The sequence below is a fragment of the Chanodichthys erythropterus genome, chromosome 21 (assembly GCF_024489055.1).
Source record: "Chanodichthys erythropterus isolate Z2021 chromosome 21, ASM2448905v1, whole genome shotgun sequence".
Classification (NCBI taxonomy): Eukaryota; Metazoa; Chordata; class Actinopteri; order Cypriniformes; family Xenocyprididae; genus Chanodichthys; species Chanodichthys erythropterus.
In genome coordinates this window covers 25190641-25217892 of record NC_090241.1, presented here as the reverse complement: position 1 = coordinate 25217892, position 27252 = coordinate 25190641, and the positions used below count along the sequence as shown (strand labels likewise).

At 36.1% G+C, this 27252-nt stretch overlaps 1 protein-coding gene across 1 annotated transcript in view; it reads right to left on the bottom strand.

The window, feature by feature from the left end:
- Positions 1–27252, bottom strand: part of atp10a (ATPase phospholipid transporting 10A) — a 61515-nt gene that overhangs the window by 8877 nt on the left and 25386 nt on the right. Inside the window, exons 5-19 of the mRNA XM_067374687.1 lie at positions 27100–27231; positions 26447–26577; positions 25983–26235; positions 24905–25122; positions 24613–24807; positions 22477–23038; positions 17146–17249; positions 15541–15667; positions 15188–15372; positions 11755–12106; positions 7425–7501; positions 4007–4132; positions 2622–2822; positions 1978–2058; positions 1082–1186 (exon numbers count right to left, since the gene is read on the bottom strand). Of these exons, the coding sequence (XP_067230788.1) occupies positions 1082–1186; positions 1978–2058; positions 2622–2822; positions 4007–4132; positions 7425–7501; positions 11755–12106; positions 15188–15372; positions 15541–15667; positions 17146–17249; positions 22477–23038; positions 24613–24807; positions 24905–25122; positions 25983–26235; positions 26447–26577; positions 27100–27231 (2849 nt within the window). The remainder of the gene's footprint in view (positions 1–1081; positions 1187–1977; positions 2059–2621; positions 2823–4006; positions 4133–7424; positions 7502–11754; positions 12107–15187; positions 15373–15540; positions 15668–17145; positions 17250–22476; positions 23039–24612; positions 24808–24904; positions 25123–25982; positions 26236–26446; positions 26578–27099; positions 27232–27252) is intronic.

The window sequence follows — 27252 nt, the reverse complement described above, 5'->3', positions numbered from 1 at the left end:
ATAATTTTAATATGCTGATTTGCTGTTCAAGAAACATTTATTGTGCACAGATGTACAAAATATTTGTGTACAATTTTTTTTCAGGATTCTATGATGAATAGAAAGTTCAAAAGAACAGCGTTTATTTGAAATATAATCTGTTGTTACATTTTAAATGTCTTTACTGTCACTTTTGATTGATTTAATGCATCCTTGCTGAAAAAAATATGAATTTCTTTAAATTCTTCTCAAAAAAATAAAACTTTTGAACGGTAGTGTATAATGTTACAAAAGCTTTGTATTTCAGATAAATGCTGTTCTTTTGAACTTTCTATTCATCAAGGAAAGTATACAACTGTTTTTAACATTGATAATAATAATAAATGTTTCTTGAGCAGCAAATCATCATATTAAAATGATTTCTGAAGGATCATGTGACACTGAAGACTGGAGTAATGATGCTGAAAATTCAGCTTTTCCAACACAGAAATAAATGACATTATGTTCCAATAGAAAACAGTTATTTTAAATTGTAATAATATTATATATATATACACACGGTAGAGTTTGTGTGTGTATATATATATAATATATATATATATATATATATATATATATATATATATATATATATATATATATATATATATATATATATATGTGGGGCACACATTCGACAAAGCCAGAAAACATGGTACTGCAAGTTTAAAATACTTTAAAATAAAATACTTAAAAGTTTTTCGCCAAGTATGTTAATGAATAAAATGTGTCTTTGTATAGTTCTAATTTTTATTTCAGAAACGTGAATCAATGTACGAATAAACAACATGCATGCAAATGCCATGCAAGGACATCCATTTCTAAACAGATGATGTAAATAAACTGCTCAGTTGATTCATTGAAATGGACATTGATCTGATTGACAACAGACTTCACTACTCTTATCAGCATTTTTGCAAATTATGTTTAGGGTTAGACACAAACAGGCTTAACCAGAGACTTGGTTAACCAGAGAGTGAGCTTTAGGAGTTAGTTTGGCCCTGAGTTTTAGCCAAGTACATCACACAATCCTATTGCATTTTACATTTTGAGACTCACTCACCCAGGTTTTGGTTTCGATGCCCAAGTGCAGCAAAATGGTAAAGAGTGCCAAGGTGGTGATGGGAGTTCCCCACGTGAACAAATCCACATCAGAGTCAACGTAAGCCTGCAAAAATATGACATACAAAGTTCAGACAACACTGTTGCTTACTTATTGAATCCGTTTTAAGTATATTAATATTACACACTGCAAAAATCCTAGTTTTAATTTTTGTATAGATTTGCATTTAAAATATCTGAAAATCCTTGAAACAAGACAAATTTTAATGAATAAAAAGGTGACAGTTGAAAGAAAGCATCTGCCATTGCAATAAAATACACAATTAGTGAAGATACAACCTATGACAATAAGTCTCAAATGTGTTGCTTAAAAGTAAAGATTTTTTTTATCAATATTTTTACTGGAAAACAAGTAAAAATCATTAAGTCATTTTTGCAGTGCGCTTCAACTTTAAATACTGTAACACTTTACTTTTACTTTTAGCTTTTACGTATAATGCATTATAACAGTATTCATAATGTATGTTATAATACATTATATACTTTCATAAATAATTGTAACCAAAATTAAAATGCATTATGACATTTGCAGATTACTTGTTGCTTCTGAAATTAGTTGCTTGCCATTAATGCATTATATTTTAACAATGAATAGATAAGCATTATAATGTATTATAACAGTGATTACAATTATTCATGAGACCATACAATTATAAGGTGCATTACAGGGAATAATTAATGCCTTAAAAACACTTTTATAATGCATTAGAAATATAGGCTTTAGTGTTACCGAATGTTCCATTAAGATCAGACTGCCTTCATCTCAAGCATGGCATACTTGAGCAGCCAAATCATGGAAAATTCGGCAAATGCACAAAATAATCAAATCAAACTTACAAAGTAGGGGATGAAGAAACAGATGAGGCTTTGGTAAAAGGCATCAATCATGTTCATCCAGAACATGTAGGGTTTATATTCCTGTAAAAGAAATTGAAACAATCAGGGGCAGGCAAAAACCATTCCACGATTCCAGATGACCACGTTTTATTATAATGTCATTAGATGTTCCACTAATGGAGTCATAGAACATGAAGAAATGGTTTGTGAATAAATCAAAATAAAGGAAGACCTCTGCAGAGGCACATTGTTAGCAAAGCAGAGGCAACCACAGCAGTTTAATTATCCCAGGTTGCACGATTTCAGGATGATTAGTGGTTTTTATAAAATGTTTGCTCTTGCTCGTGCTGTTTTCCCCCTCATGAAACTCAGCACAGAATAAAAGACCCATTTTGAAACGGGTCAGCAAAAAACAATCAAAGCAATAACTGTGGCAACCGCTGCATGGGTAATATACTTCATCTGCTTATAGAGGAACTGCTGATGCTGCAAACTGGGGGCAACTCATGTGTGAATACATGTGGCAAAACGCTGTTCATGGGCTTTTATTTACCATTTACATTAAACTTTCAAAAGTCTGTTCAGTTGCAATAATAATTTGATTTATGCCATTCATGGATGGTGTAATTATGTTCTGGCTGTACCTCTGAGTTTTGTCCATTCATGTAGAGCTGCGGCAACTCCTGCAGGGTTTCTGCTGACACATCTTTGTCAAGGGTGCCAGTGATGAGCTGAGGGAAGGCGGAGAACATCAGGTTGAAGAAGATCAGATACCACTGATCAACCATTGCTGACCCAGAGAACCCACAGTAGAACTGATACCAGAAGATGAGGGCAACAAACATCTAGGGTGAGAGAGACAGTACAATAGAGGGGAAAAGGGTAAGAGAAAGACAAAAAAGGTCTGCAATGAGGACTGCAGCTGTTGCCTCATTAAAAGTCATGCATCTTCATTACGACCAAGACGTTTCTAGGACCTCTCTAAGAATAGATCATCATTAATCAAAGAATATATGAAGAACAGACAACAACGTTTAAGAGCTTCTAGCTATAAACTAGTCACATCATGAAACTAAATGCACTATTACATGGCTCTCTGGAATACTCTAAACAAATTGATTTTAGGATTGATCAATCAGAATAGTTTAATTGCTGAAGTACAGGGTATCTGTATGTTTATGGAAACTAAGTTTAAAGCATTACAATTATTTTTTTGTGCAAATGTAGTAATTTAACTCCATCCCGCCATTGATGGAATTTTCCGGCTTTCTGTGTTTTCACCATTATAAAAAGGTAGGGGGCGCTATTACGCAATTTCTGAAAGAGTACTGAATCTCTGGATCAAAACAAAGGCAAAAAAAAGGAACAAGCAATAAAAGCATTGCTTATGCACAATGTAGTCTTTATAAAAACAACAACAAGCTATTTTCAAAGCATCTTGTTCAGAAAGTTGCTTTTTTAATGAAACCCACTTTCAAGTGCTGATAAAAAAGATTGCATGTTTTTTCGTTCTTTATTTTGATATATTACATGTTCTGATATTGATACAAAATATTCTAGGGGCCATTAAAGTTGTGTGAAAATTTTAATTTAATGATTGAATTGCAATATTTTAAAGGCATCAAGATGTTTATAGATATTAAAAAAGTGAATTTAACATTTTAATAATTTTACAGGATCCAAAACACCCTATAAATTCTATATTTGACTGACAACCAACTGACAACTAATTTCTTCCTTCCATATCACTTGTAGCACTCACTCTCCTCACGTTAATCAAACATTTCTAACATAAAACCAGTAATTCATTCAAATAAGCAAGATAATGTACAGCAAGCTGGACATTATCACAAAATAAACCTCATTCAGGGTGATACAAGACTGATCACCATGTCAGAGATTATTTTTCAATAATGATCAGCTTATATATTATCCCTGCCATAGAGTTCTTCAAAGTCTTTTTGAAGTAGATCAATCTATACATTAAAGCCAATTATAATCAGGAAATGAGTAAACTTCAGGGTCTCACAGCATTTTTGTAGAAGAAGTAGAGGATCATGTTGGCGAGACGAGAGTAACACCAATGGCCGTGAACCAAGAGCAGCTTCTGCAGGTATCGAAACCGTGGCAGGGCAAAGTCACTGGCCATTACCGCCTATGAACACAATGTGAACAGTTAATAAAGGTTTGACAACATTATTATGACCACAATGTCAAATACTCAGAAAGGTAGAATGAAAAAATTCAAGTATATTTTTAGCATTATTACAAAGTGGGAAAAATAATTAAAATGTACATTATTTGCCTATGCTACTGTTACATGTTGGCCCAATGAGTTAAAGTGTTCAAACACATTCATATAAAATGGATTTTGGTGACATCTGCCTTGAGGCCCAAGATCCATCATGAGACACACAAACATGGTGGCATGGCATCCACATACATTCATAAGACAAAAGATTAACATCAGCCTGGTGACTCGATCTGGTGACAACGATCCCCCGTCCATCACACATCTATACTTTATGACGCGTTTTCGACAGCTGCACGCGTCAGGCAGTTAACATGTCATCTATCAGCGTGACAGATACTGCCTTGTCGCCTCTAATGGCATTTGGGATTTTAATCAGTTACAATTGGCCTGACAGCACCATCAGCCATGTTTCTCCATCCTCACCGTCATTCTCTCAACAGCAAGAAAGCATAAAAAAAACAAACAGGTGAGATCAAATATTACCCTGCTGTATTTGGTACATTATGTCTACGGGACAGAGTCATAAACAGATTCTCATTAGGGTTGTTTATACTGAATGCTGACCTTAACGAGATCTCGGATATGAAGAGCACTTTAGCACACAGCGGAGAGTGGCGCCTCATTACGTCCAGATCTTTCTCTGAATTAATTAATCTGCATGAGGCAGAGCGTCAAACAGATGAGCTCATAGCGCTTCCTGTCTCTCTTCTCACCTCATCAGGATGTAGATTCTGTAAGGCTTGCCATTGAGAACGGGGCGGAAGGGGGTGGGTAAGTGTTTTGTGTGCAAAGTGGAGATTTTCTGAGAAACCAGAATCAGATTTGCTGTTCCCAGAGACGAAGAAGTGGAGGGTGTTTTAGAAATGAACCGCTGAAGCAGCCATATTCTGCATATGATCTAAACAATGTCAGACTGCTGCCACTGAGTGCATTTAGGTTAACTGCCGTTAAGAAAAGGCATGGGTCAATATATCAGTGGAAGAGTCAATTTAACGATAAAGTTGTATAAGGCAGTGGTTCTCTACCGGCTTCAGGACTCATACTTTCAATCAAGTGACAAGTTAATACAGTACTAACATTCTTTTTTTTTTTTTTTTTGCAATAAAGAAAGAAAATATTCTAAAATTAAAGCTCACCGCCATCCGTTGGCATAAGGTAAACGGTGAACAGGGGGTGACATGCATGTAAGCGAGTGAATACAGGAGAATTACAGCCAAGTCATTTCAAAGTGCCACACTTCCTGCTGCCAACAGGTGGCACTATGACTAACTGAATATTGTCAAGTAGATGTCTTTAGGCCAGGACTCTTATCACACATGTGAAGTTTGGGGGAGATTGGACATTGTATGCCCAAGTTACTAGAGCTTCCTCTTTCATGGCGAAACATCAGACTTTGTCAGGCCGCCACGGACACAAAATATCTGACTTCCTGTTGGTTTTCAGAAGTCTCCAAGAGACTTTTTTGTAGGTATTGGGCTGTTTGACGTGTGTACCACATTTCATAACTGTACGTGAAATGTAGCGTATGGGGCACTTCGTTGAAATTTTGTAGGTGGCGCTATCGAGCCATTTTGCCACACCTAATTCTGAAACCCATTTCAGACATAAATTTTCACCATTTCTGACACGTGTGCAAAGTTTCATGAGTTTGAGCACGTTCAGGCCCTCAAAAATGCGATTCATTTCGGAAGAGAAGAATAATTGACAGAGCAATTAAAATAGGGTCCTCACACCAAATAAAGCAAAGATTTAAAACTGATGAATACTGAACTGTGCACTTCACATTATATTCTTGCGGAAGTTCTTGTCTAGCAGTTTATTTTTATTTTTTTAAAGAAATAAAAACTTATTTAGCAAGGATGAATTAAATTGATCAATGTTACCAACCTTACCATAAAATCTTACCAATGATTTCTAATTTATTAAAAAGATCCTGAAATAAATGTATCACAATTTCACAAAACTAGGACTTCAACAGTTACCAATGGATTGACGGTCCAAACTGCAGTTTCAATGCAGCTTCAAAGCAGGGTTATATCTAGCGAAACTATCAGTCATTTTCTAAAAAAAAAAAAAATATATATATATATATATATATATATATATATATATATATATATATATATATATATATATATATATATATATATATATATATATATATATATATATATATATATATTATATTATATTATATTATATTATATTATATTATATTATATTATATTATGCGGTAGGGTGAAAAACTCCACCTCATTTTCTCCTACATCTTAAAAATCCTCCAACATCGTTGTTTGACCTTTTTTTGTAAAGGCAGTTTGACTTGGTCTTTGCACATTCACTTTGTAAACACTTACTCGGTACTTCCGCCTACATCACGCGTGACCTTTCCAACATGATTGCGTAATGCGTGCCGCATCGCAGAGCTAGTGCAAGATGAGCATTTGTGGTTAAAAACTATATATATATTATATATATATTTTTTTTTTTATTTTAGAAAATGACTGATCATTTCAATAGACAAGACCCGTATTCCTCAGCTGTGATCGTGTAGAGCCCTTTCAAGCAGCATTGAAACTGCAACTTGAACCTTCAACCCATTGGTAACTGTTGAAGTCCACTATATGGAGAAAAATCCTGGAATGTTTTCCTCAACAACCTTAATTTCTTTTCAAATGAAGAGAAAAAGACAAACATCTTAGAAGACATGGATCCCGATGGTTATAAATATGTAACCACTACAATGTTTGTCAGATTTGTCAAACACATAAAATCCCATTACTGTGGTAGTTGTTATAGTCCATATTTAGCAACTTACACCAAACAAAAACAAACAGCACATTTGAGCAATATCTGCGTTTAATTTACGCATCAGAAGGTAACATGAAAATGTGTAACTATACTCACTATACCACTGGTGTAAGGTACCATTTATCATCTGTCTGAGTACAGACTGCCTCTCCGTGTCTTGGCCAAAACCTCTTCATAAAACATGAATTATGTATATACGTTTTTTTGGTGCATTAACTCTGCAGTCCTGCTTTGGAATGTTCATTCCTCTTGTACTCTACACTTAAGGCAGAGCGTAAAGTGTGCTCACACTGCATGCTCTAGATGTAGCCAGAATGCAGTCATCTCCCCATCCTCTTTCAAACAGCATTACTTTGCCCTGATCTTTTCAGGTTCTCCTTACCTGCATGCCCTCCTGTCCAGAGATTCCCACCCCTACATCAGCCACTTGGATCATACTAACATCATTAGCTCCGTCACCTAGGATGAATGAGAAAGAGAGAGACAAAAAGAGGGCAAGAGAGAAGGGTATAGGATTTATTAATTCCTGTTCACTTTGCACAATGTCAGCCTGCATTAATGCAAACATTGCATCAGCAGCAAAGTGCTCTGCTGGCAGAAATAAACAACATAAATTAAACACAAAGCACCCAGAAGCAAGCTGTGGTCTCTGAAATTAACCAGAATGACACTGTGCAATAACGGGGTGACATGACTTTACATCAATGTCACCTTTTACACCTATAGTCTGAAAAATGCTTACTACAAAGTCAAATCAAACAGGAAACCAAGTATTAGGGTGGTCATGCTAATTTTGCATTTCATTACACAGTTTAAGCTTGGTGAAGTCTGAGCTGCAAATTCATATAGCAATGTTTGACCAACAAAGGATCTGAACATTACAAATAATCTTCTTGACTGAAAATCAAATATTTTGGGTTTCATTTAATCCTGTTCTATATGATACTTTGAAGTTTTAAAGAACACAAACTTTATTTAAGCACTACTTAAACTAAATGAAGCACTTTATTACAGAAAATGGTACAAATACACAAATGTTGGCTTAACATCCTGTCGGAAAAGTTAAAAACGGCTTTAAAAAGCCTGCAATTTTAAAGGATTAGTTCACTTTCAAATTACAATTTCCTGATAAAACATGTCCTTCTCTCTTCAGTCGAAAAGAAATGAAGGTTTTTGATGAAAACATTCCAGGATTTCTCTCCATATAGTGGACTTCAATGGAGCCCAAACAGTTGAAGGTCAAAATTACAGTTTCATTGCAGCTTCAAAGGGCTTTAAAATGATACCAGATGAGGAATAAGGGTCTCATCTAGAGAAACCATCACTCATTTTCTAAAAAAAATTAAAAGTTATATATGTTTTAGCCATAAATAAGTGTTTTAATACCCTTCACAGGTCAAAGTTTGAACTAATTGTTATATACTTGCACTAGCATATTGTATATGACAATTTAGCTCAAACTTTGACCTGAGGAGGGCAGTAATACACATAGCAGAGAAGAAGAAGAAGAGAATGTATAGAATTTTTTTTTTTTTAGAAAATGAGTGATGGTTTCTCTAGATAAGACTCTTATTGCTCATCTGGGATCGCGTAGAACGCTTTGAAGCTGCAAAGAAACTATAATTTTGACCTTCACCTGTTTGGTGCCCATTGAAGTCCACTATATGGAGAAAAATCCTAGAATGTTTTCATCAAAAACCTTAATTTCTTTTCGACTGAAGAAAGACATGAACATCTTGGATGACATGGGGGTGAGTCAATTATCAGGAAATTTTAAGTGAAAGTGAACTAATCCTTTAATGGATATATAGCATTAAGTAGGGTTAGACAGAGATATTTAGAGCGGGTTAAAGGTGTTGTTTGTGTTTGATTGTTAGAGTTTGAAATGTTGAACAAGTGGTTAGAAGAAATATGCATACAAAGTCAAAGTTGCACAGTCTCAGAATATTTCAGAATATCTGATCACAGGAAAACTGCAAGTAAGGTTAGCAATTATATAGCATCCAGCTTGTATGAAGGTCTGAAATATTTATTTATTGTTTTTATATTACACTATAATTTAAATCGAGTGTGATTTTGTGATTGTGTTTATTGTAAAACATGAGAATACAGCTGTGGCATTTTTGAAAGAAAATCTAAACAATCATAACAGTAACATAATTCTGAACTAAATTGACAACATGTGAGAGGCAGTGTACTTCAATTAACACATAATATGTTTTCAAAGATGTTTGCCTTGGACCTTTGAATCTGCCTCGAGGTGGTTTTTAAAATCATCTTCTGTTGCCTGAGCCCTGAGGCGTGAGGCGCAGTGCTGACTTGACCCCAAGCTATCATCAAAAGATCACTTTCAAGCTAAAAAGCTAGTAGGCTTTGAAGTATATAGAAAAGTAAAAGCCCGCTGAGACCGTCAGTCGCCTTTGTCTAAACTGAAACAAACAAGCATGGCAGCCAAATTCAACAAGACCACCTTTATTTGAAGTACACCAACAAAGCAAATATGCTTTGCGTGAGAACCGGTAACATCTGCTGCGAACGTGTCTGTACACCATAAATGTCCGTTCATTAGAGACAAGGCTCTGATTCATTCTGTAATGAAGTCTGTCAATTTCGAAGGCAAAAGAGTTTATTTACACCACTGCTGAGGGTTGTTTGAGCACTCCCTCTCTCATTTTTTATCCAAAACAACAGTGTTAATGTTTAACAAATCTGCTCCTTTCTTTTCATGAGGCATAATGAATTAGAAAATCTTTAAAGCGGGGGATGACCTGAGGTAACCCACTCTTCCTGCAGGCAGGTGGCTCAGTCTTGATGCACCTTGCATCTCTCTCTCGCTCTCTCTCTCTCCCTGAAGCCATCTGGATAATTAGCCAGAGTGCTGCGTAGGCTTGTAAATGTGGCATTCTGCACTGGGGAAAGGACAGACACGTGCTGTCCAGTCACCAGTCCACTGAAATGTTTACTTGGCAACACTGGGGACCATTAATCTACAAATTTGACTTGCCAAGCAAAAAGTACATGAAACAACAACAAAAAAATAACATCTATGCTACCAATCTTGTGCTTCTTACAAAGAACGAACCATTCATTGCTTAAAGGGATAGTTCACCCAAAAATGAAAACTCTCATCATTTACTCACCCTCATATCTTTTCAAACCTGTATGGATTTCTTTTTTTGCAGCTGAAAATGAATTTTGTACTAGTCATGCTCTTCCATGCAATTGTAGTGAATGGAAATGCAAAAGTTTCATAAAAGTGGTCCATATGACTTTATCAGTGCATAATAATGTACATATTGTATAATCTTGCCACTGAATCAGCGAGCTGATATCAAAGATCAGTCAGATCTTTAACCAATCAGGGCTGTGTTTCCTGTGATCCTAGAGACCATTGGTTGCAATCTTTTTACAATCAACTTAGCTCATGAAGCTTTTGAGAAACGCAGCCCTGGGTAGCGTTTCCAAAAGCTTCGTAAGCCTAAGTTGATTGTAGAACCACTGTCACCAATGGCGCTACGATCAACTTACAGTAGGCTTATGATGCTTTTAGGAAACACTACCCAGATTGGTTTTGTAAATCATATCACCTGAACAAACGCAAAACAGACATTGTTACTGGTCATAATCATGACAAAAAGGGCTGTTTTTTTTTTTTTTTTTTACAATTTATTTCAATTAGTTTTTGACAATTGAAAACATTTTCTTTATGACAACTTTTTAAAAACATCTATTAATGGACTTTCTGAATTAGACATTTACCTAGTTATATTTCAAGCAGGACAGTCTAATAAATTAAGATTATTATACAATAGAATCACATAATGGTACTTGAACTTTCAAGTCCTTAATACTTAAAGCTGTGTCCTAAGAAGAGCGTGTGGCAGAATCTCTCTGCAATTGCACTGTACATAATCAAAATCATAAATATTACATGACTTTACCTTAACATTATTAAAAATACATACTGAGTGACTGATGCATGAATCTGTCATAGAATACACTTATTCACATTGAGTTGACAGTTTGAACGTTCTTGTTTCCGTTAATTTATTTTTAAGATCCATTCCATCGTTTCTGGCATTATGACATTATGTGTCTTCAGTGTCACAAGATCCTTCAGAAATCATTCTAATATGCTGATTTGGTACTCAAGTAATTTTTCTTATTAATGTTGGAACCAGTTGTGCTGCTTAATAGTTGTGTAAACATTGTTTTAGGATTATTTGATGAATAGAAAGTTGATGAATGAAAGAAGAGCATTTATTTGAAACAGAACATTTTTATATAAATATGGGATGTAATACATTGCTCCAGTGAAAAAACCTTTGTCTTTTCTCTCATAGACTACTTTAATGATGCTTCAGTGCTTCAGTGGAAAGGAGGATGAAAACATTTTATGGGCTTGGAACAACATGAGGGTGAATAAATGATGCCATCTTGAATTTTGGTTGAGCTATTCCCTTAAAATCACCAGCATTAAGAACACAATGAAGTTTATTTGTGTGTATTATTGCCTAATTTTGCAGTTGTGTGATGTTTACAGACAACTTTGGGCCTATCAGCTGCGGATTGGACTTTAAAACCTTTGTTTTCTTTCATGCAACAAATTCAACTAATCTAAACACTGTTGAGATTAAGTTTGAGATTAAGCAGTTGCAACAAACACAAGACAGGAGAGAATCATAAAAAGACCAATATAATCCTTTTCTTACCTATTGCCAATGTCATGACCTTGAGCTTGTTGCGCACCAACTTGACCACCATGCTCTTCTGCAGGGGTGTCGAGCGACAGCATAGAACGGACCTGCAACTTCGAGCCACTGCCAGGAACTTGTCCTCCAAACTCTTGTCCAGTGCGTAGGCCAAGGTTCGGCCGTCGATCACCAGCCCTAGCCGGTGCACCAGGAAGGGGCTGGAGTGGCCAGAGGAGGCTGGGGAACACACCGGAGAAGAGAAGTGGATGCCAGCATAGTCTCTAGCTGCTTGAGGATCTGGTCGAGGGTTGCAAAGGAACTTGGCCTGGATGTAGCGCAGACTGTTCTCCAGCAATACAGCACAGGTCTCCTGTAAGAGTCCATATTCAGACACACAAAAATAAATAAATAAATCAGGAAGGTCATAAAAGGTCACAATGAGGATCTCATGAGGGTAACAACATGTGGCAAACAGATAACTTTACAAAAAAAAAATATGACTCAGCTCAGAAATGCAACTAAACTTAGATCACAATTACGGTATTAATTTCATACATTTATTGTACCAAATCACTTTTATAAAAGGGTTAGTCCACCCAAAAATGAAAATGTTGTCATCATTTAGTCACCCTCATTTCATTCCAAACTTACTTTCTTCTGCGAAACAAACACTGAAACCTCTCCAAAAATATCTTCTCTTTAGTTTAATGGTAATCCAAATCATTTGGTTACCATCATTCAAAATATCTTTTGTGCTCCACAGAAGAAAGTGAGTCATACAGGTTCGGAACGACATGAGAGAATTTTCATTTTTGGGTGGAATATCCCTTTAAGCAAGGAGAAAATTATGACTAATGGAACGATTAGTGATTAAGACATTCCTACAGTATATGACAACTCTTTGTTTTTTTCAAAACAAAACTCATGAGGATGCTTCACGTGTTCTCTAAGGAGACAAAAATGAAACATCACGAGTGCTCATTCAAGTCAGTCCAGCTATTCTGTGGGAGGAAACATCTACAGTCTAATAATGATCAATGTCATGCAGGAGAATATGGATATAGTTTGGTATATGGGTGTTTTTTTCAACTATAGACACTTTTTGCCATTTAGTTCTAAATAGGATAAATTATAAACATTTTAAAGAGGGGTATGTGGATAACGTTTGGTACAGTATAAATTTACTAAATTTGTCTACTAACAACATCCAACAGTACTATATGAATCACAGAAGTCCGTTATTTGAATGAATTAACAAATATTTTTTAACATCTCAAATTATGCATTTTGCTTACAAGATTAGGTGGAATAAATTGCATTTCAAACATTTTAGGAATAAAATAGGGAATTTTTTTTTATCTAGTTTAGGCTAATTTCATAGCTAATATTTCAAGTATACAAAATAAATAAAAATAAAATATATTTTCATTAGTTGTTGACTGATATGGTGGAAACTGATAGAGAGCAGGGTGGCCAATGGCTGATATAAAGCCAATATGTGATATTTACTATATTTAAAGGGATAGTTCACCCAAAAATGAAAATTTGATGTTTATCTGCTTACCCCCAGTGCATCCAAGATGTAGGTGACTTTTTTTCTTCAGTCGAACGCAAATTATGATTTTTAACTGCAACCGCTGCCGTCTGTCAGTCAAATAATAGCAGTGATTGGGAACTTCAACTATAACAGTAAATAAAACTTGCTTAGACAAATCAAAATTAAAACCTGCGGCTCATGACGACACATTAATGACCTAAGACACAAAACGATCGGTTTGTGCGAAAAACCGAACATTATTTATATATTTTTTACCTCTAATACACCACTATGTCCAACTTCGTTCAGCTTCCTGTTAGTGAGGTCAAAAAACGCGTTCTGTTGACGGAAGTGATGTCTCGCCCATATACTTCAATGAGTGCTAGAACATCACTGTCATTGTCAGAGCGCGATCAGACCTCACTAGCCGGAAGCTGAACGAAGTTGGACATAGTGGTGTATTAGAGGTAAAAAATTATATAAATACTGTTCGGTTTCTCGCACAAAGCGATCGTTTCGTGTCTTAGGACATCAATGTGTCACGAGCCTCAGGGTTTAATTTGGATTTGTCTATGGAAGTTTTTTCGACTCTTAATGTTCAAGTTCCCAATCACTGCTATTATTTGACAGACGGCAGCGGTGTCAGTTAAAAATCATAATTGGAGTTCGACTGAAGAAAAAAAGTCATCTACATCTTGGATGCCCTGGGGGTAAGCAGATAAACATCAAATTTTCATTTTTGGGTGAACTATCCCTTTAAATAAAAAAGTGCGATATCACACGCTGCGATTAAAATTTTCTTTCCACATAATATTTACTAAATAAGAAATAACTTATTTGAAAATGAATCAACATAAAAAAAAAAAAAATCTGAAATCATAGTATTTTTTTGCAAATAAAGAAATAATGCTACAAGCATGACTAAAAAGGAAGTAAACACTATAACATTGCACTCTTAAATAAACACTCCTTAAATTAAGCCCAGGGGATGCTAATTTTATAGACATAATTTATTAGACAGAACTGTTAAAACAAAGACAGTAAACTAATGATGTCAGAGAATGGGAGCTTCTGTTCATCTGCACCGAGCTGCTCCCGTTCTCAGCACTGTCAAAATAAAAGTCCTGGTGCTGTCAATGTAACAGTCCCGCTTTTGGCACTTATCATCCAAACAGAAAAGCGAATTTTGAGACAATAAAAACTAGCCCATGGAAGATTAAAGTGCCCATAGTGGAAAAACACCCAGGTGCATACAGAGAGATGAATGGGGTGGGGGTGGGGGGGGGGTTGTTTTGTTTTCAACTGGCATAATCAGGCCTAAAGGTTATGGGCAATACCTTCAGACATTTCTGTCATTCCTGGTAGCAAAAAGCAAAACAAGAACAACAATCAAATCAGAGAATGAATAATTAAATACAAGACCAAACATAAACTACTCCTGAGACATAATATAATTATAAATGGGCTTTCAACCCCTTGTGAGAACTGATATTAAACATTTCCAAACCCTGTAGTGGTAGGCGGGACCGGGCAGCATTCCTAAAATTTGTCAGCTGGAGTGGGAAGTCTGAGAGTAATTGTTATTTTTTTTAAATAATGCTTGTTAGTGTTGGAAATTCTGAAGCATTTCCGTAAATTAATTCTTTCAATCTTTTCAAATTTCAATGAATCAGTTCACAAATTCAATCTACAGATTCTCTTAAGTCAAAACAGATGTCCTTTTGTGGCCCTCAACTTTCATATTGTTTGGAGATGTGAATAAACTAAAGAAATAATCAACAGATCAATCGTACATTAAAATAGCCATTAAATGCAGACAGAAACCTCACTCGGTCAGCAATCAGTGGGAGAAGGAAGTGATGAGAAAGAGCAGAGCCCATAAGAAGAGACTGCAGCAGTGCATGTTGGGTGTACCTGTGAGTCAGCATTAAGAGTGATTATCTCCTCCTCTGGGTCCAGCAGTTTGCAGGCATAGGCAATGTTGATGGCAGTCTCTTGTTTATCCCCTGTCAGCACCCAGATCTGAAGGCCCGCTTTCCTCAGAGAGGCAATAGTCTCGGGGACCCCATCCTGAAGTCTGTCCTCAATACCTGTTGCTCCTATTGAAAAATACAGAAAGAAAGGTTTTATGCATATATCCACCTGTGTATGGCACTAACCACTTGTGTCTTGAATCCCAGAGATGTATATTAACATCGGGCTTAAATAAGTCCTTTGATGGAGGAAATATTTAAGACGCTTTTAGATGCTTTAGGAGCCATTTTCACCTAGAAGTTGGAGGTTGGTCTCTAGCCGTAAAGCAGACTCAAATAGCAGCTCCTCCCTCTTCTGTATGGCTGTCTCGGCCTCCAGGTGGCGCTGTAGCCAACTGGCATACTCCTCCTTACTGAGCACCTGGACCAAACAAAAACTATCATCATATCACAGATAGAGGTGTAACATCAGCTTAATGATGTTCAATAAATATTATTTGTGATAAACACAGTGGTTGATAAACTGTAGTAGGGCTGGGCGATATATCGCATTCGATTGTCATGCGCATTTCGTCAGTAAAGCCGGTTCCCTGATTACCGCTAAATCGCCATCACCTGCTTTCAAATAGAGCGGCATTTAATAGACAGAGCCGTAGATCACTGACAAGCTACGCAATATCGCGTTCATTATCGAAGGCGATTCATCTGCGATATGAACGCGATATTGCGTAGTTTGTCAGTGATCTACGGTTCTTTCTATTAAATGCCGCTCTATTTGAAAGCAGGTGATGGTGATTTAACGGTAATCAGGGAACTGGCTTTACTGACGAAATGCGCGTGACAATCGCATGCGATATATAGCCCAGCCCTAAACTGTAGTATTATCTATCTATCTATCTATAAGCGTTTTTACAGTTTTAAAGAGACATGTAAAAAAAGGAAAAGCAGAAGAACACAAAGGTATTTTGGTGGCTGGCTTAAAAAAACAAAAACAAACTTTAAGCAGCTCCATTTATGTATGATTTCACACTTGATTGTGTGAAAAATAATTGTACCAAAGCGGTTTAAAGCTCCCCTTCTGTTAAGGTGACTATTTAGCAACAGTGGCAGTGAAACATGGCAAAAAAAAAAAAAAACAAAAAAAAAAAATATTAAAACATATAGGGAGTGTCCCATTTAGTGACTAAGAAATGGAGAGAAAAGTAGCATGTTTTGTTGGTTAAAAAGTCTATGACACCTTTAGGTCCGTGGGAACGTGAACGTTTGTTGAAAAATATTTGGGGAAAAAAACAAAAACAAGAACACCACATCTTATCACATCATATGGCAATCAGACTCCCACAAGAAGCTCAGGACACCAGCTTTACAAGTCAGAGAAGAGAGTGAGACCATATATTACTATCCATGAGATATGACAGAGAAAGTAATGAGAGAAAAATAGAGTGAGAGTGAGTGAGAGAGAGGGTGTTGTTGAGCTGCTACACAGATCAGCACTCTGGGAAAAAGCTCACACACTTGTTAACCATCTAAAAGCGTAAACACTTTTCCCAAGTTAGACACTTCATTTTTATCCATAAAGTCAACACAAAAGTGTAAATGTGAAAGTAAAAATTAGGGCTGTCAATCGATTAAAGATTTTGATTAAATGATAAATGAATGATAAATATCAACATAACCGAAATTAAGGTACTTCAGGTTATTCAAAAACTTTATTTGTGCAAGTCTATATATTATATAATATTATAAAATATGATATAATATTATATTGAATCAAGTCTTACTATTTACTGGAATTTATGTACATCATATCATTCGTATATAATTAATTGTTCTAAACAAACGTAAAATTGACAGCCTTTAAAATATAATTATCTAATTATTGATGAAAGTCATTGTTACCTTTTTAGCAATACAGAGTGTTCTGAGGCCATCTGCAGCATAACGATTTAAGTAGTTTTGAGTTTTATACAAGATTTTCCTTTGTCGCTTTCCTTTGCAATCATCTACAAAAGAAAAACACAAAGAGAAAAAAAGAATTAGACAATTCATCATAATATTCTAACATAACATAGAATTTGTTAAACTAATATTACACACACACACACACACACACACACACACACACACACACACACACACACATACACATACTATAAGACGACAGCCTAAACTAATCACTCCAGCCTCTTCAAGGTTGGTTCTCTTTGTTGCCATTGGCTTCCTCAACAAGTGTTTTGACAGGTTGACTGGATAATCTGGCTACGGACCATTCTGAGGTTTATCGCTCCTGCGTTATTGCTCAGTGCATTGCTTCCTGGCAGGAAGAACAGAACAAACTGTTTGGGATGATCACTTCCCAACATGGATGACTGTCAGCCAAGACGAGGGGGTGAGAGTGCCAAACCTCACATTTTCACCGAATGATTCATCACCACCCCTGCAACTGTGGGATGACTGGACCCGTTTTTCCAGAGTCTAATGCATTGATTCAGGTATTAAATATTCTTAATTCTATAGATAAACTAAATCCCCATATGATGTCTTTACATGACCCTCCAAAGAGTGAAAAGGAAAACTGTATCAATGTCATCAAAATAAGCAACAGTATTGAAAGGCGAAGTGTGCAGTTTTAAACTAGTAACACAGATAGAGTGGTATCATTCATGTCCACAGTGCACAGAGTGTGGGACAAGCTATGAAACTAAAATGATGAAAGTTTATGCTTCCCAAACACCATTAATGACAGCATGTTTCCCTAAATGCTTCTACAGACTTATTGTTGAAAAGTTGTTGCAGAAGTTGACGTATTGGACTGTCCACACAAACAGAGAAGTTGTAAGCTCCACAAAACCACAGTTCTCATATTCCTTTGGTAAGTCAACCTATGAATAGCTTAGTGGTCTTTGTACATTAAACTAGGATAGTAGAAGGCATTTTTATTAACAAACAAAGAAAAAATAAAATCTTAAACTTTAAAAAAAACAACAACAACAACAACATAAAAACTAAATTATGATAGCGAAAACAACATCTTTGCCTTTAAAGCTTACCTAAAAAAACAAGACACCATTAAATAAACAAATAAAATGGCAACTAAAAACAAGCTGACACCTAAAACTAAAAACGACACCAAAAAACACACACACACACACACACACACACACACACACACACACACACACACACACACACACACACACACACACACACACACACACACACACACACACACACACACACACACACACACACACACACACACACACACACACACACACACACACACACTAAAAACTAAAAAACTAAAAACCAAAAACTACACAAAACAAAATTACACCAAAAACAAAGAAAACGACACAAAACACCAAAAACTAAAACAAAAGACGTCAAACAAACAAACAAAACAGACAAGCAAACAAACACACACACCAAAAACTAAACGGTAACAACACAGAAGGTCTAGACCTGTCATGATGTATTGTGTAATAACTAACAGCTGTAGTCTGGAAATTTAACCAGAGAGAAGGTTACTCACTGAAATAAAAATTATGCACCAGTTTCATATTACTGAAAGACGGAAATTACTGCCATTCCTGCAGCAAAACATGGTGTCCTTTCCGACATTCAGAAACATTCGTGCTTCATTTTAACATGTTACATAATGAGTGGAAACACACAGGTACCATTTGTTTTTCCAAATCTTTATGGTTGCATGGTCAAAGCTGCTTTATGTCAGTGAAGTTATGTCAATAACTTCAAAGTTACAACAATTTACTGGTCAAAACCTTGGCACCTGTAGTCTGTTTTTACGCATTGTGTCATTAGAAAAGCGTGGCAAATGTCCCACTGCTTCTGAAAGAAGCTATTGTACCTTCAAGTTGGTCCACTATGGAAGTCCACACCCAGAGGTGAACAGTGGCTCAGGATCCAAAAGTACAAGAATATACACTGAGCATGTGCGTCTATGTGCATGAAATAATCCACAGTCTGTAGTGAGACACAGTCTGGGTGTGTGTTTGGAGTCTCATGCTAACTAACTCCAACATAGGCTAGACACTAAAAAACCTGGGGCTCTAAATGCATTTCTAGACTGCCAACAATACACATGGCAGAAATAGGAAATGAGAGGAAACTTCCTAACTACTTGCACTAGAAATACTTGCTGAGTTTTTTTTCCTGCTATATGGACCACATCTCAATTACTAGTCTTTTTTGAGTTACACTTTTTTCGATTGTCCACTTAAGAAATAACTAGAAGTAACTGTGCAACTACATGTCAACTAACTCTCATTACAGTAAGCAATGAAGTAGATTGTTTTTTAGGGTTAGGTATTAGGGTTCGGATTAGTAGAATAATTTGACATGTAGTTGCAAATTTACATAGTAGAATGTCTGTTGGGGAAACATCAAAATATAGTGTTAGCAGATATTATGCAGACAGTCTACTGCTAATGACTGCTAGTTGACATGTAGTTATTTATAGTTAGTATAATGTCTAAAGTGGACCATCAAAATAAAAATAAACCCTTTTTTATTGATTTCAAGTTAAAACATCTGAATATTCTTGAAACAGGATACATTTACTTGAGAAACAACACTGTATTTTAAGACTTGTAAATACAAGTCTTCAAATACAGTGTTGCTTCTTAAAACAAGTGATAAAATCACTTAATTCCCACATAGTCATCATGGTAAGGTCACATCCCCTTCATGACCTTACCATGAGCGGAATTAAGACAAAATATATATTCAAGCTATTTTGTCTTAATTCACAGGCAGATTTTATCACTTGTTTTAAGTATAAACAAATTAAACAAAGAAGCAAAATCTGCAGTGCTGAAAAAGATTAAATATACTTATCTTTGCAGCATTGCTTCAATTAAATTAATCTTGGTTTATGTATTATGTATACATTTCAACTAGAAAACAAGACAATATATGACTTCTGTAGTCTACAAAATATTAGCCAATCTTTCAATTCCTGTCATGACCATGTAAAACTGCTAATCCCTGTAACTTCATATGAAATGCACAAGGAAAAAAGAAAACTCCACCTAAAGGAAGGGTGTTGGTGACGAAAACCAGAAATTTGTCTGTCTAGAACAGTAGCCTGTGACAATTTCACAAATATTACCATTCAAATAACATACTTTTTTGTATACAAAAACATTAACATCACATTTCTGCTTTTTAACCTTCTGGAACTGCCATATTAACTTGATGTAAATGCATTACTGTACCAAAAACTAACTGTAATGTTATTTTTGTTTTTACAAAATGAGTGATACATTTTTTTTTTTTTTGTAACTGGCAACATACCATAGGGAAAAAACAACACACTGAAAAAAGAACGAACACCACATGTTCTCTAATTTATTTTACTCTTTCCTCAAAAAAGATAACTAAACTGCTTGTGAACTATTCTAAGCCATAGTTTTATCGCTTTTTTGGATATTGCCTTGACATTTAGACATAAAGCACAGGGCTGTGTATGTAGTACTTCTAGTTCAGTCATTTATGTACACAGCATTAGAGAAAACTGCCACTGAGGTGGTTCTCGTGCCTGGAATACTAACAAGTCAGTCTACCTATGCCATTAGGATAGTTTATTACCACTAAAACTCTTGGCTACATCAAGAGCCAGGAACAATCTGGAAGCCATCCAGCAGATGTTTGGGTGAAGGGGACAAAGGGGACAAAGGGGATGTGACCTTACCATGATGACTATGTGGGAATTAAATGTCTATCAGTATTGATCCTTTGTGTAAATCAAAATCCAAAATTAGAGTGCCATAATTAAGCACTCCAAAGACATGAAAAATTCAAAACATATCCCGAAAAATACAAAACAACACAATCTCACTGTCTGCTCTTAGTAGATGTATGCCATTTCTTGAACACACACACAAAGAGTATCTATTTAATGTTCTGAAGAAATCAAATGACTTTCGGCCATTTGGCCGTGAACCGTTATTAATTAATTCTGCTGGAATAGGCTTCATGTACTGTCTAACTGGGGCATGGAAGAGAAAACCCAGACTTCATTAAAACTTTAGTATGATCAACAAGCGTTCTAAGCATAATCAACACTGAACATCAAACTAAACTAACCCAGAATATTTGATTCATTTCATATGGGGGAAGGTTTGACAACATGCCAGATGTTTGTTAATCTGAATTCCAAATGTAGAAGAGAAGAGCCATTAATAAATAAAAAGAATAATTCTAAAGTTACAGACAGCTGAAAATATAGCTTATGAAATTTATAGAAAGTGTCTTTTAGAGAAGTTTCAAAAGACGAATGGGAGGAAAACTCATGTCAGAACTGCAGCTTCCAACTTTCAATAAGATGAACAATTTTTTTCAATAAGTTAAGATTTTTTTCAATAAGTTATGATTTTTTTTGTTTTGTTTTGATGACAGGTTTGTAAAAAACAGTAATTGACAACGGGAAGTTGAATTAATGAAAAATAATGCACCATACTCGAGGTGGTTATTTACAAGTTTTTTTGTTTGAAGAAAAAAAAACTTTTGAGCAAGGATACAAAAAATTGATCAAAAGTGACGGTAAAAACTTTCGCTATTCACTGCCATTAAAGTGCGAGCGGGACATTTTTTTCCATCTTTTTGTGGTCCAAAAAATAAATAAGGGCTTATGGCATTAGAACAAAACCAGGGAGAGTAAATGATGACTGAAATTTTCATTTAAAAGGTGAACTAACTCTTTAAAGGAGCACAACTGTTTTCTACATTGATAATAATAAGAAATGTTTCTTGTGCACCAAATCAGCATATTAGAATGATTTCTGAAGAATCATGTGACACTGAAGACTGGGAAAATGGCTGCTGAAAAATCAGCTTTGCCAAATGAATAAATTTTTTTTTGAAAATTGAATACATTTTATTTTAAATATTAAAATAGGAATCAGCTATATTAAGTTATAAATATTATATATGGATATTGTGAAATATTATTAACAATATTTTGGTCAAATAAATGCATCATGGGTGAGCACATTAAAGAAATCTCACCTACCCCATGGAGTACAAACTTTTTATATTATAGGGAGAGAAAGGGTCATTAGGATTGGGACATCGGACTACGTCACTCTTTTATATTTTAAACATACACTTCAATGCATCAGAATTGTTATTGATTGCACAGGAGATGCCCAAATTTTGAACCCTAGAAAAAGTGTGGGAACAGTGTGCACATCAGTGCTAGCATACCTGTGGCTGGTCTGATCAAATCCATGATGACCGAATCAGCACCCTTGGTGTAGACAGTGATTTGCTCAGTCAACGGGTGTTTTACCACCACTGACATTCTTTTTCTTGTGGAGTCAAACCCCAGTGTGTGCAGAAGCTCAAAGCTTAGCTTGCCCAGGTGTGGAAGCTCCACGGTCACTTGATCTGGTAAACGTCCAACGAGAGCACACTTATAAGCCCTGGCTGCATAAACCAGCGCCGCCTCGTCTGGTGACTCTGCCTCATATCTGAGCTCGCATTCATCTTGAGCCAAAGCTTTTGTTTTATCAAAGTTGGGTGGGACGGGGCTGAAGGCATGCTGTAGGTCACGCTCCGGACGCTTCTCCTCATTCAGCTTGGTGAGTGTGTTCTCGGCCGAGGGGGAGGACAGCATGCTGCAGCCCAATTTATGGGAGGATGAGCGGTTGGTGGTCAGACTGGAGGAGCTGCTGCTGTTGGAGCCAGAGGTCAGGCGGCTCGGAGTGAAGCGCTTGATGAAGTCCTCGATGGTCTTCACTGGGGACTTCAACTCGTAGCGACGTACCTTGATAAGATCCAAGGAAAAGTTGTCAAAACATAACTCCTTAAATATTTGTGCATGATTGAACCACTTTAATAAGTCATGCAACAGTTGTTTTCTTAATATGGCAGCCAAATGGGAAAGATAATTTGTAAATCATTCCATAACAGATGACAAGGCAAATGTTTTTTTGTTTTTTGATTTAAATCGCACATACGGTGACCCCAAGAGGTATTTAAATACTTAAGCACTCTTAAAGGTAGGGTAGGAAATTTTTATAAACATTTTTTTATACTGCTCACGCAGACATCACACACCATCAGCACATTTCATGAGGCTATGCAGAGTTGTAGACAGTAGCAAAGCGCCGCAAACAAACAGCAGCCACCTTTTACAGTTCCACCTGAACCAAAACAACAAGCTTATGCTGTGTTCATGGGCTGTTCACGTCCTCAGACTCGGATTTTTGCGTTTCTATGTCAACACCAACGCTGAAAAGAACCTGCAGAAGTCAGGTGGTACAAGTAAGAGCTCTGCTAATTGTAACTTTATATAGTTTGAAGACATTAGGTAATTTAACGAAGTCTCTTGTGATGCTTTGCAGACTCTGCTCTGTCTGTGCGCGTTCATGTGTTTTGGAGGAGGCGTGGCTTTGGAGAGCTCTCTGAAGGGAGAATGGGATCTTATGCTTTCAAAGCTAGCTTGCTATTGCTAGCCTCTCCGAAATGGCCAACCCTAACTTTAATGCACGAATTCAGTTGTTTTAAACAAAATATCAAACAAAGTGGCATTTATTTTAAATCAAAGATATTCTTTCACAAGAGGATTTAAGAAATATAATTTATTAAATTATTATTAATTTATATAATTTAAAAAAATGCATCTATGTGAACTGACTTCATATATCCACTAAAATCCCCTTGAGATAATTTGGTTAAAAAAGTAAATGTGAAAATGAGAAGAGCAAACAACAATCAGGATGCTAATTGGTTTGATATTTTGTAATCTAATGCAGTGACATTCTTACATTTTATGTCTATCTTAATTTTCCAAATAACAGTACCCTTTTCTCAACCTTTTCCCCCTCAACCTTACATACATAAGACCTCCTCTGAAAGGAGATTCATTTTCAAAAATTAGTTTTACCACTGTTAAAGAAACTGCATGATTACAGCATTTTTATCAGGAATCAATAACATTAAACACTAAATGCAAATCACTCAGTTTAAGCACAGATTTGTAGCATGAAGGAAGGATTGCAGCATCAACCTGAACTTACACACACACACACACACACACACACACACACACACACACACACACACACACACACACACGCACATGTAATTTCCCAATGCTTGAAAGACAACAGACAGGTAGGGTTATGGGGAAATCTCATGCCAAAAATGAGCAGAGGGTCAAGATTACACAATGAAGGATAGTCCACACATCTTTAATGCAGAAACAGGAAGTTGCTCCTACTCTACAGCAGAAAACCACAGGAAGTTAACTGCGGTCAAAACACTACAGTCACAGTCTGAAGTAAAATAGGTTGCAAATGTCAGTTCCTGCTAATTGCTGGTGGTCTGTTTGCTTACCTTCTGTCGGGGTTGATTGGGTGAGGACACCACAACAGTGTTGCAGATAGTGAGGGCGATGAAAAAGTCAAAGATGTCACACAGGTCAGGGGGGATCTGGTTCAGGGGCTGACTGTGAAAACGCATGAACTCCATTTGACTGCTACACTCATTGACCTTATCCATGAGCTGTGGATCAGGAGTGATGTCCTTCTCCTGTCAAACGAATAAAATAAAATTGAAAATATTATTAAGCAATTGGTTACTGAGCGATACATGAACAAATTAATGTGGAAAAGAAGCACTTGCTAACCATAGGACTACTGAAGGCAGTGTGTTTGGACAGAATGCTGGCCCGTTTGGCTTCGGCTCTGCTCCCGGTGCGACGGTGAGATTTGGTGCTCTGTGATCGCAACACCACTTTTCCGCTCTGGTGACTTGTGACGCTGTCCCGCCGTGGGAGAGTTCCACCATGAGATGTACAATCCTCCTCCTCTGAATCCACCTCCTGGTACATAGCAAGCCTCCTCGCTGTGGGAAAAACACTTTGTTAGACTGTTTGAAACTTTTGGGCTTCATGGAACACCTACAGTAAGGCTTTTCTTCATTCTTCACATTCAATATGAATCTATTTATTTACTAGGGCTGCTAATGTTGCATGTTAATTTAGAAGGCCAAGCTATGATATAGTATTTATGTAAGGTTTTTAATGCCTTTAAAAGAAGTCTGTTATGCTCACCAAGGCTGCATTTTTTTAAAAATAGAGTAAAACAGTAATATTTTGAATATTACAATTTAAAAAAACCTTTTCCTATTTTAATATATTTTAAATGTAATTTATTTCTGTGATGTCAAAGCTGAATTTTCTGCTGCCATTACTCCAGTAATCAGTGTCACATGATCCTTCAGACATCATTCTAATATGCTGATTTAGTGCTCAATAAAAACATATTTTATTACTAGTAATGCAAGCAGTTGCGCTGCTTAATATTTTTGTGGAAACCAGGATGCATTTTTTTCCAGGACTCTTTGACAATTTGAAAGTTAAAAAAACAACATTTATTTGGAAGAGAAAGCTTTTATAACATTATAAAATGTCAATTTTATAAAAATATTATTGTCAATATTATAAAAATATAACATTATATTACTGTCAATTTAATGCATCCTTGCTGAATAAAAGTATTAATCTTGATCTGGGGGCTTTTTGAAATATGCTATTAATTGCAATCAATGCGATTAATTACGTTTATCAGCGTATCATGTAATTAATTCATACATTTTTACATTCTACATTGATTGACAGCACTATTATTTATACGACATATTGCTCATTTACAGAGAATTAATATTGTGTCCACAAAACTACAAAAGACACCGAGAATCCTAACCATTGGCATCATGCGAGTACTCGACTCCTGCTACAGTACAACGGCGAAACACCATCTTGTTTTCTGTGAGGGTGCCAGTCTTATCAGAAAAAATGTACTGCATCTGGCCAAGGTCTTCTGTGATGTTTAGAGCCCTGCACTGGAGGTGAGAGTCTGTTTCCTCATCATACAGCTCCATGTCCTGATGGATAAAGTACACCTGGCATATCTTCACTATTTCAATGGAAACAAAGAGTGAGATTGGGATCAGCACCTGCACCAGAGAGAAAGAAAAACAGAGGTTTGGTGTAGATTGTTAGGGTTTCAACTACCACTGAGGAATTTAAGGAACAGTTCATGCCTAAATTAAAACTGTGGCACTGTTTAATTGAACGGTTCCTTCAAATGGAATAGTTTGGGAATTTTTCTACATAAAAGAATCTAAAGCACACTATAACATTCCCCTCATACCACTTGCTATTTACCTGGAATACTATAATCATGGTCAGGAAAAGATAAATGGCTGAAACCACTGGAGATAAATCTGTTCCTTCTGGGCTCAGGACGTCAAAGACGGGCCTCTTATCTCCGTACTGAAACATCCACAGGCCATGTCCTAAAGGAGGTTTCAGAGACACACGTGTAAAATGGAATCATGGGTATTGCTATTCAAAAGACACTGAAGATGGTAAAGGAATCAAAAAAAGTTCAAGGAAACCAAAACTGTTAAACCACTGCTTCCTCTCCAACGCTTCCTCAAATCAGATTCATTCATCAACTGCTGCAGGAGTATTTTTATCATGGTAACAGGCATTACAATATAATTATTTTAGCTTAAAATGCAATTAAAAAATGAAATGTTTATATATTAAATAAGAAGACTGTCCCAAAATAGACATTACCACATGCTTAAAAGAATACTTTGTTTTTATTTGGGACTTGATGAATGCAAAAGATTATTCATAACAGATGAATCTGGCAGCTTCAATGATGTAACAGTAAGACTCAAAAAACAGTAAGATACAAAAACAGAAAACATTTAAAATAGCAGATAATGAAAATTCAGACATGAAAATATTAATAGCTTACAAAACTATATTTTTCTAAAAAAACTGTATTGATTCAAAGTATTACATACCAATGGCAGAAAAGAGGCACATGACTAGGAGGATAATGACACACCGGAATACGTCTACATTCATCTGCCGCTCAAGTTTGCTGCGTTTATAACGAGGGCCGTTGTTGTTCAGCATTGCTTTTGTCTCATGACCTGAAAATCAGTACAAAAGCA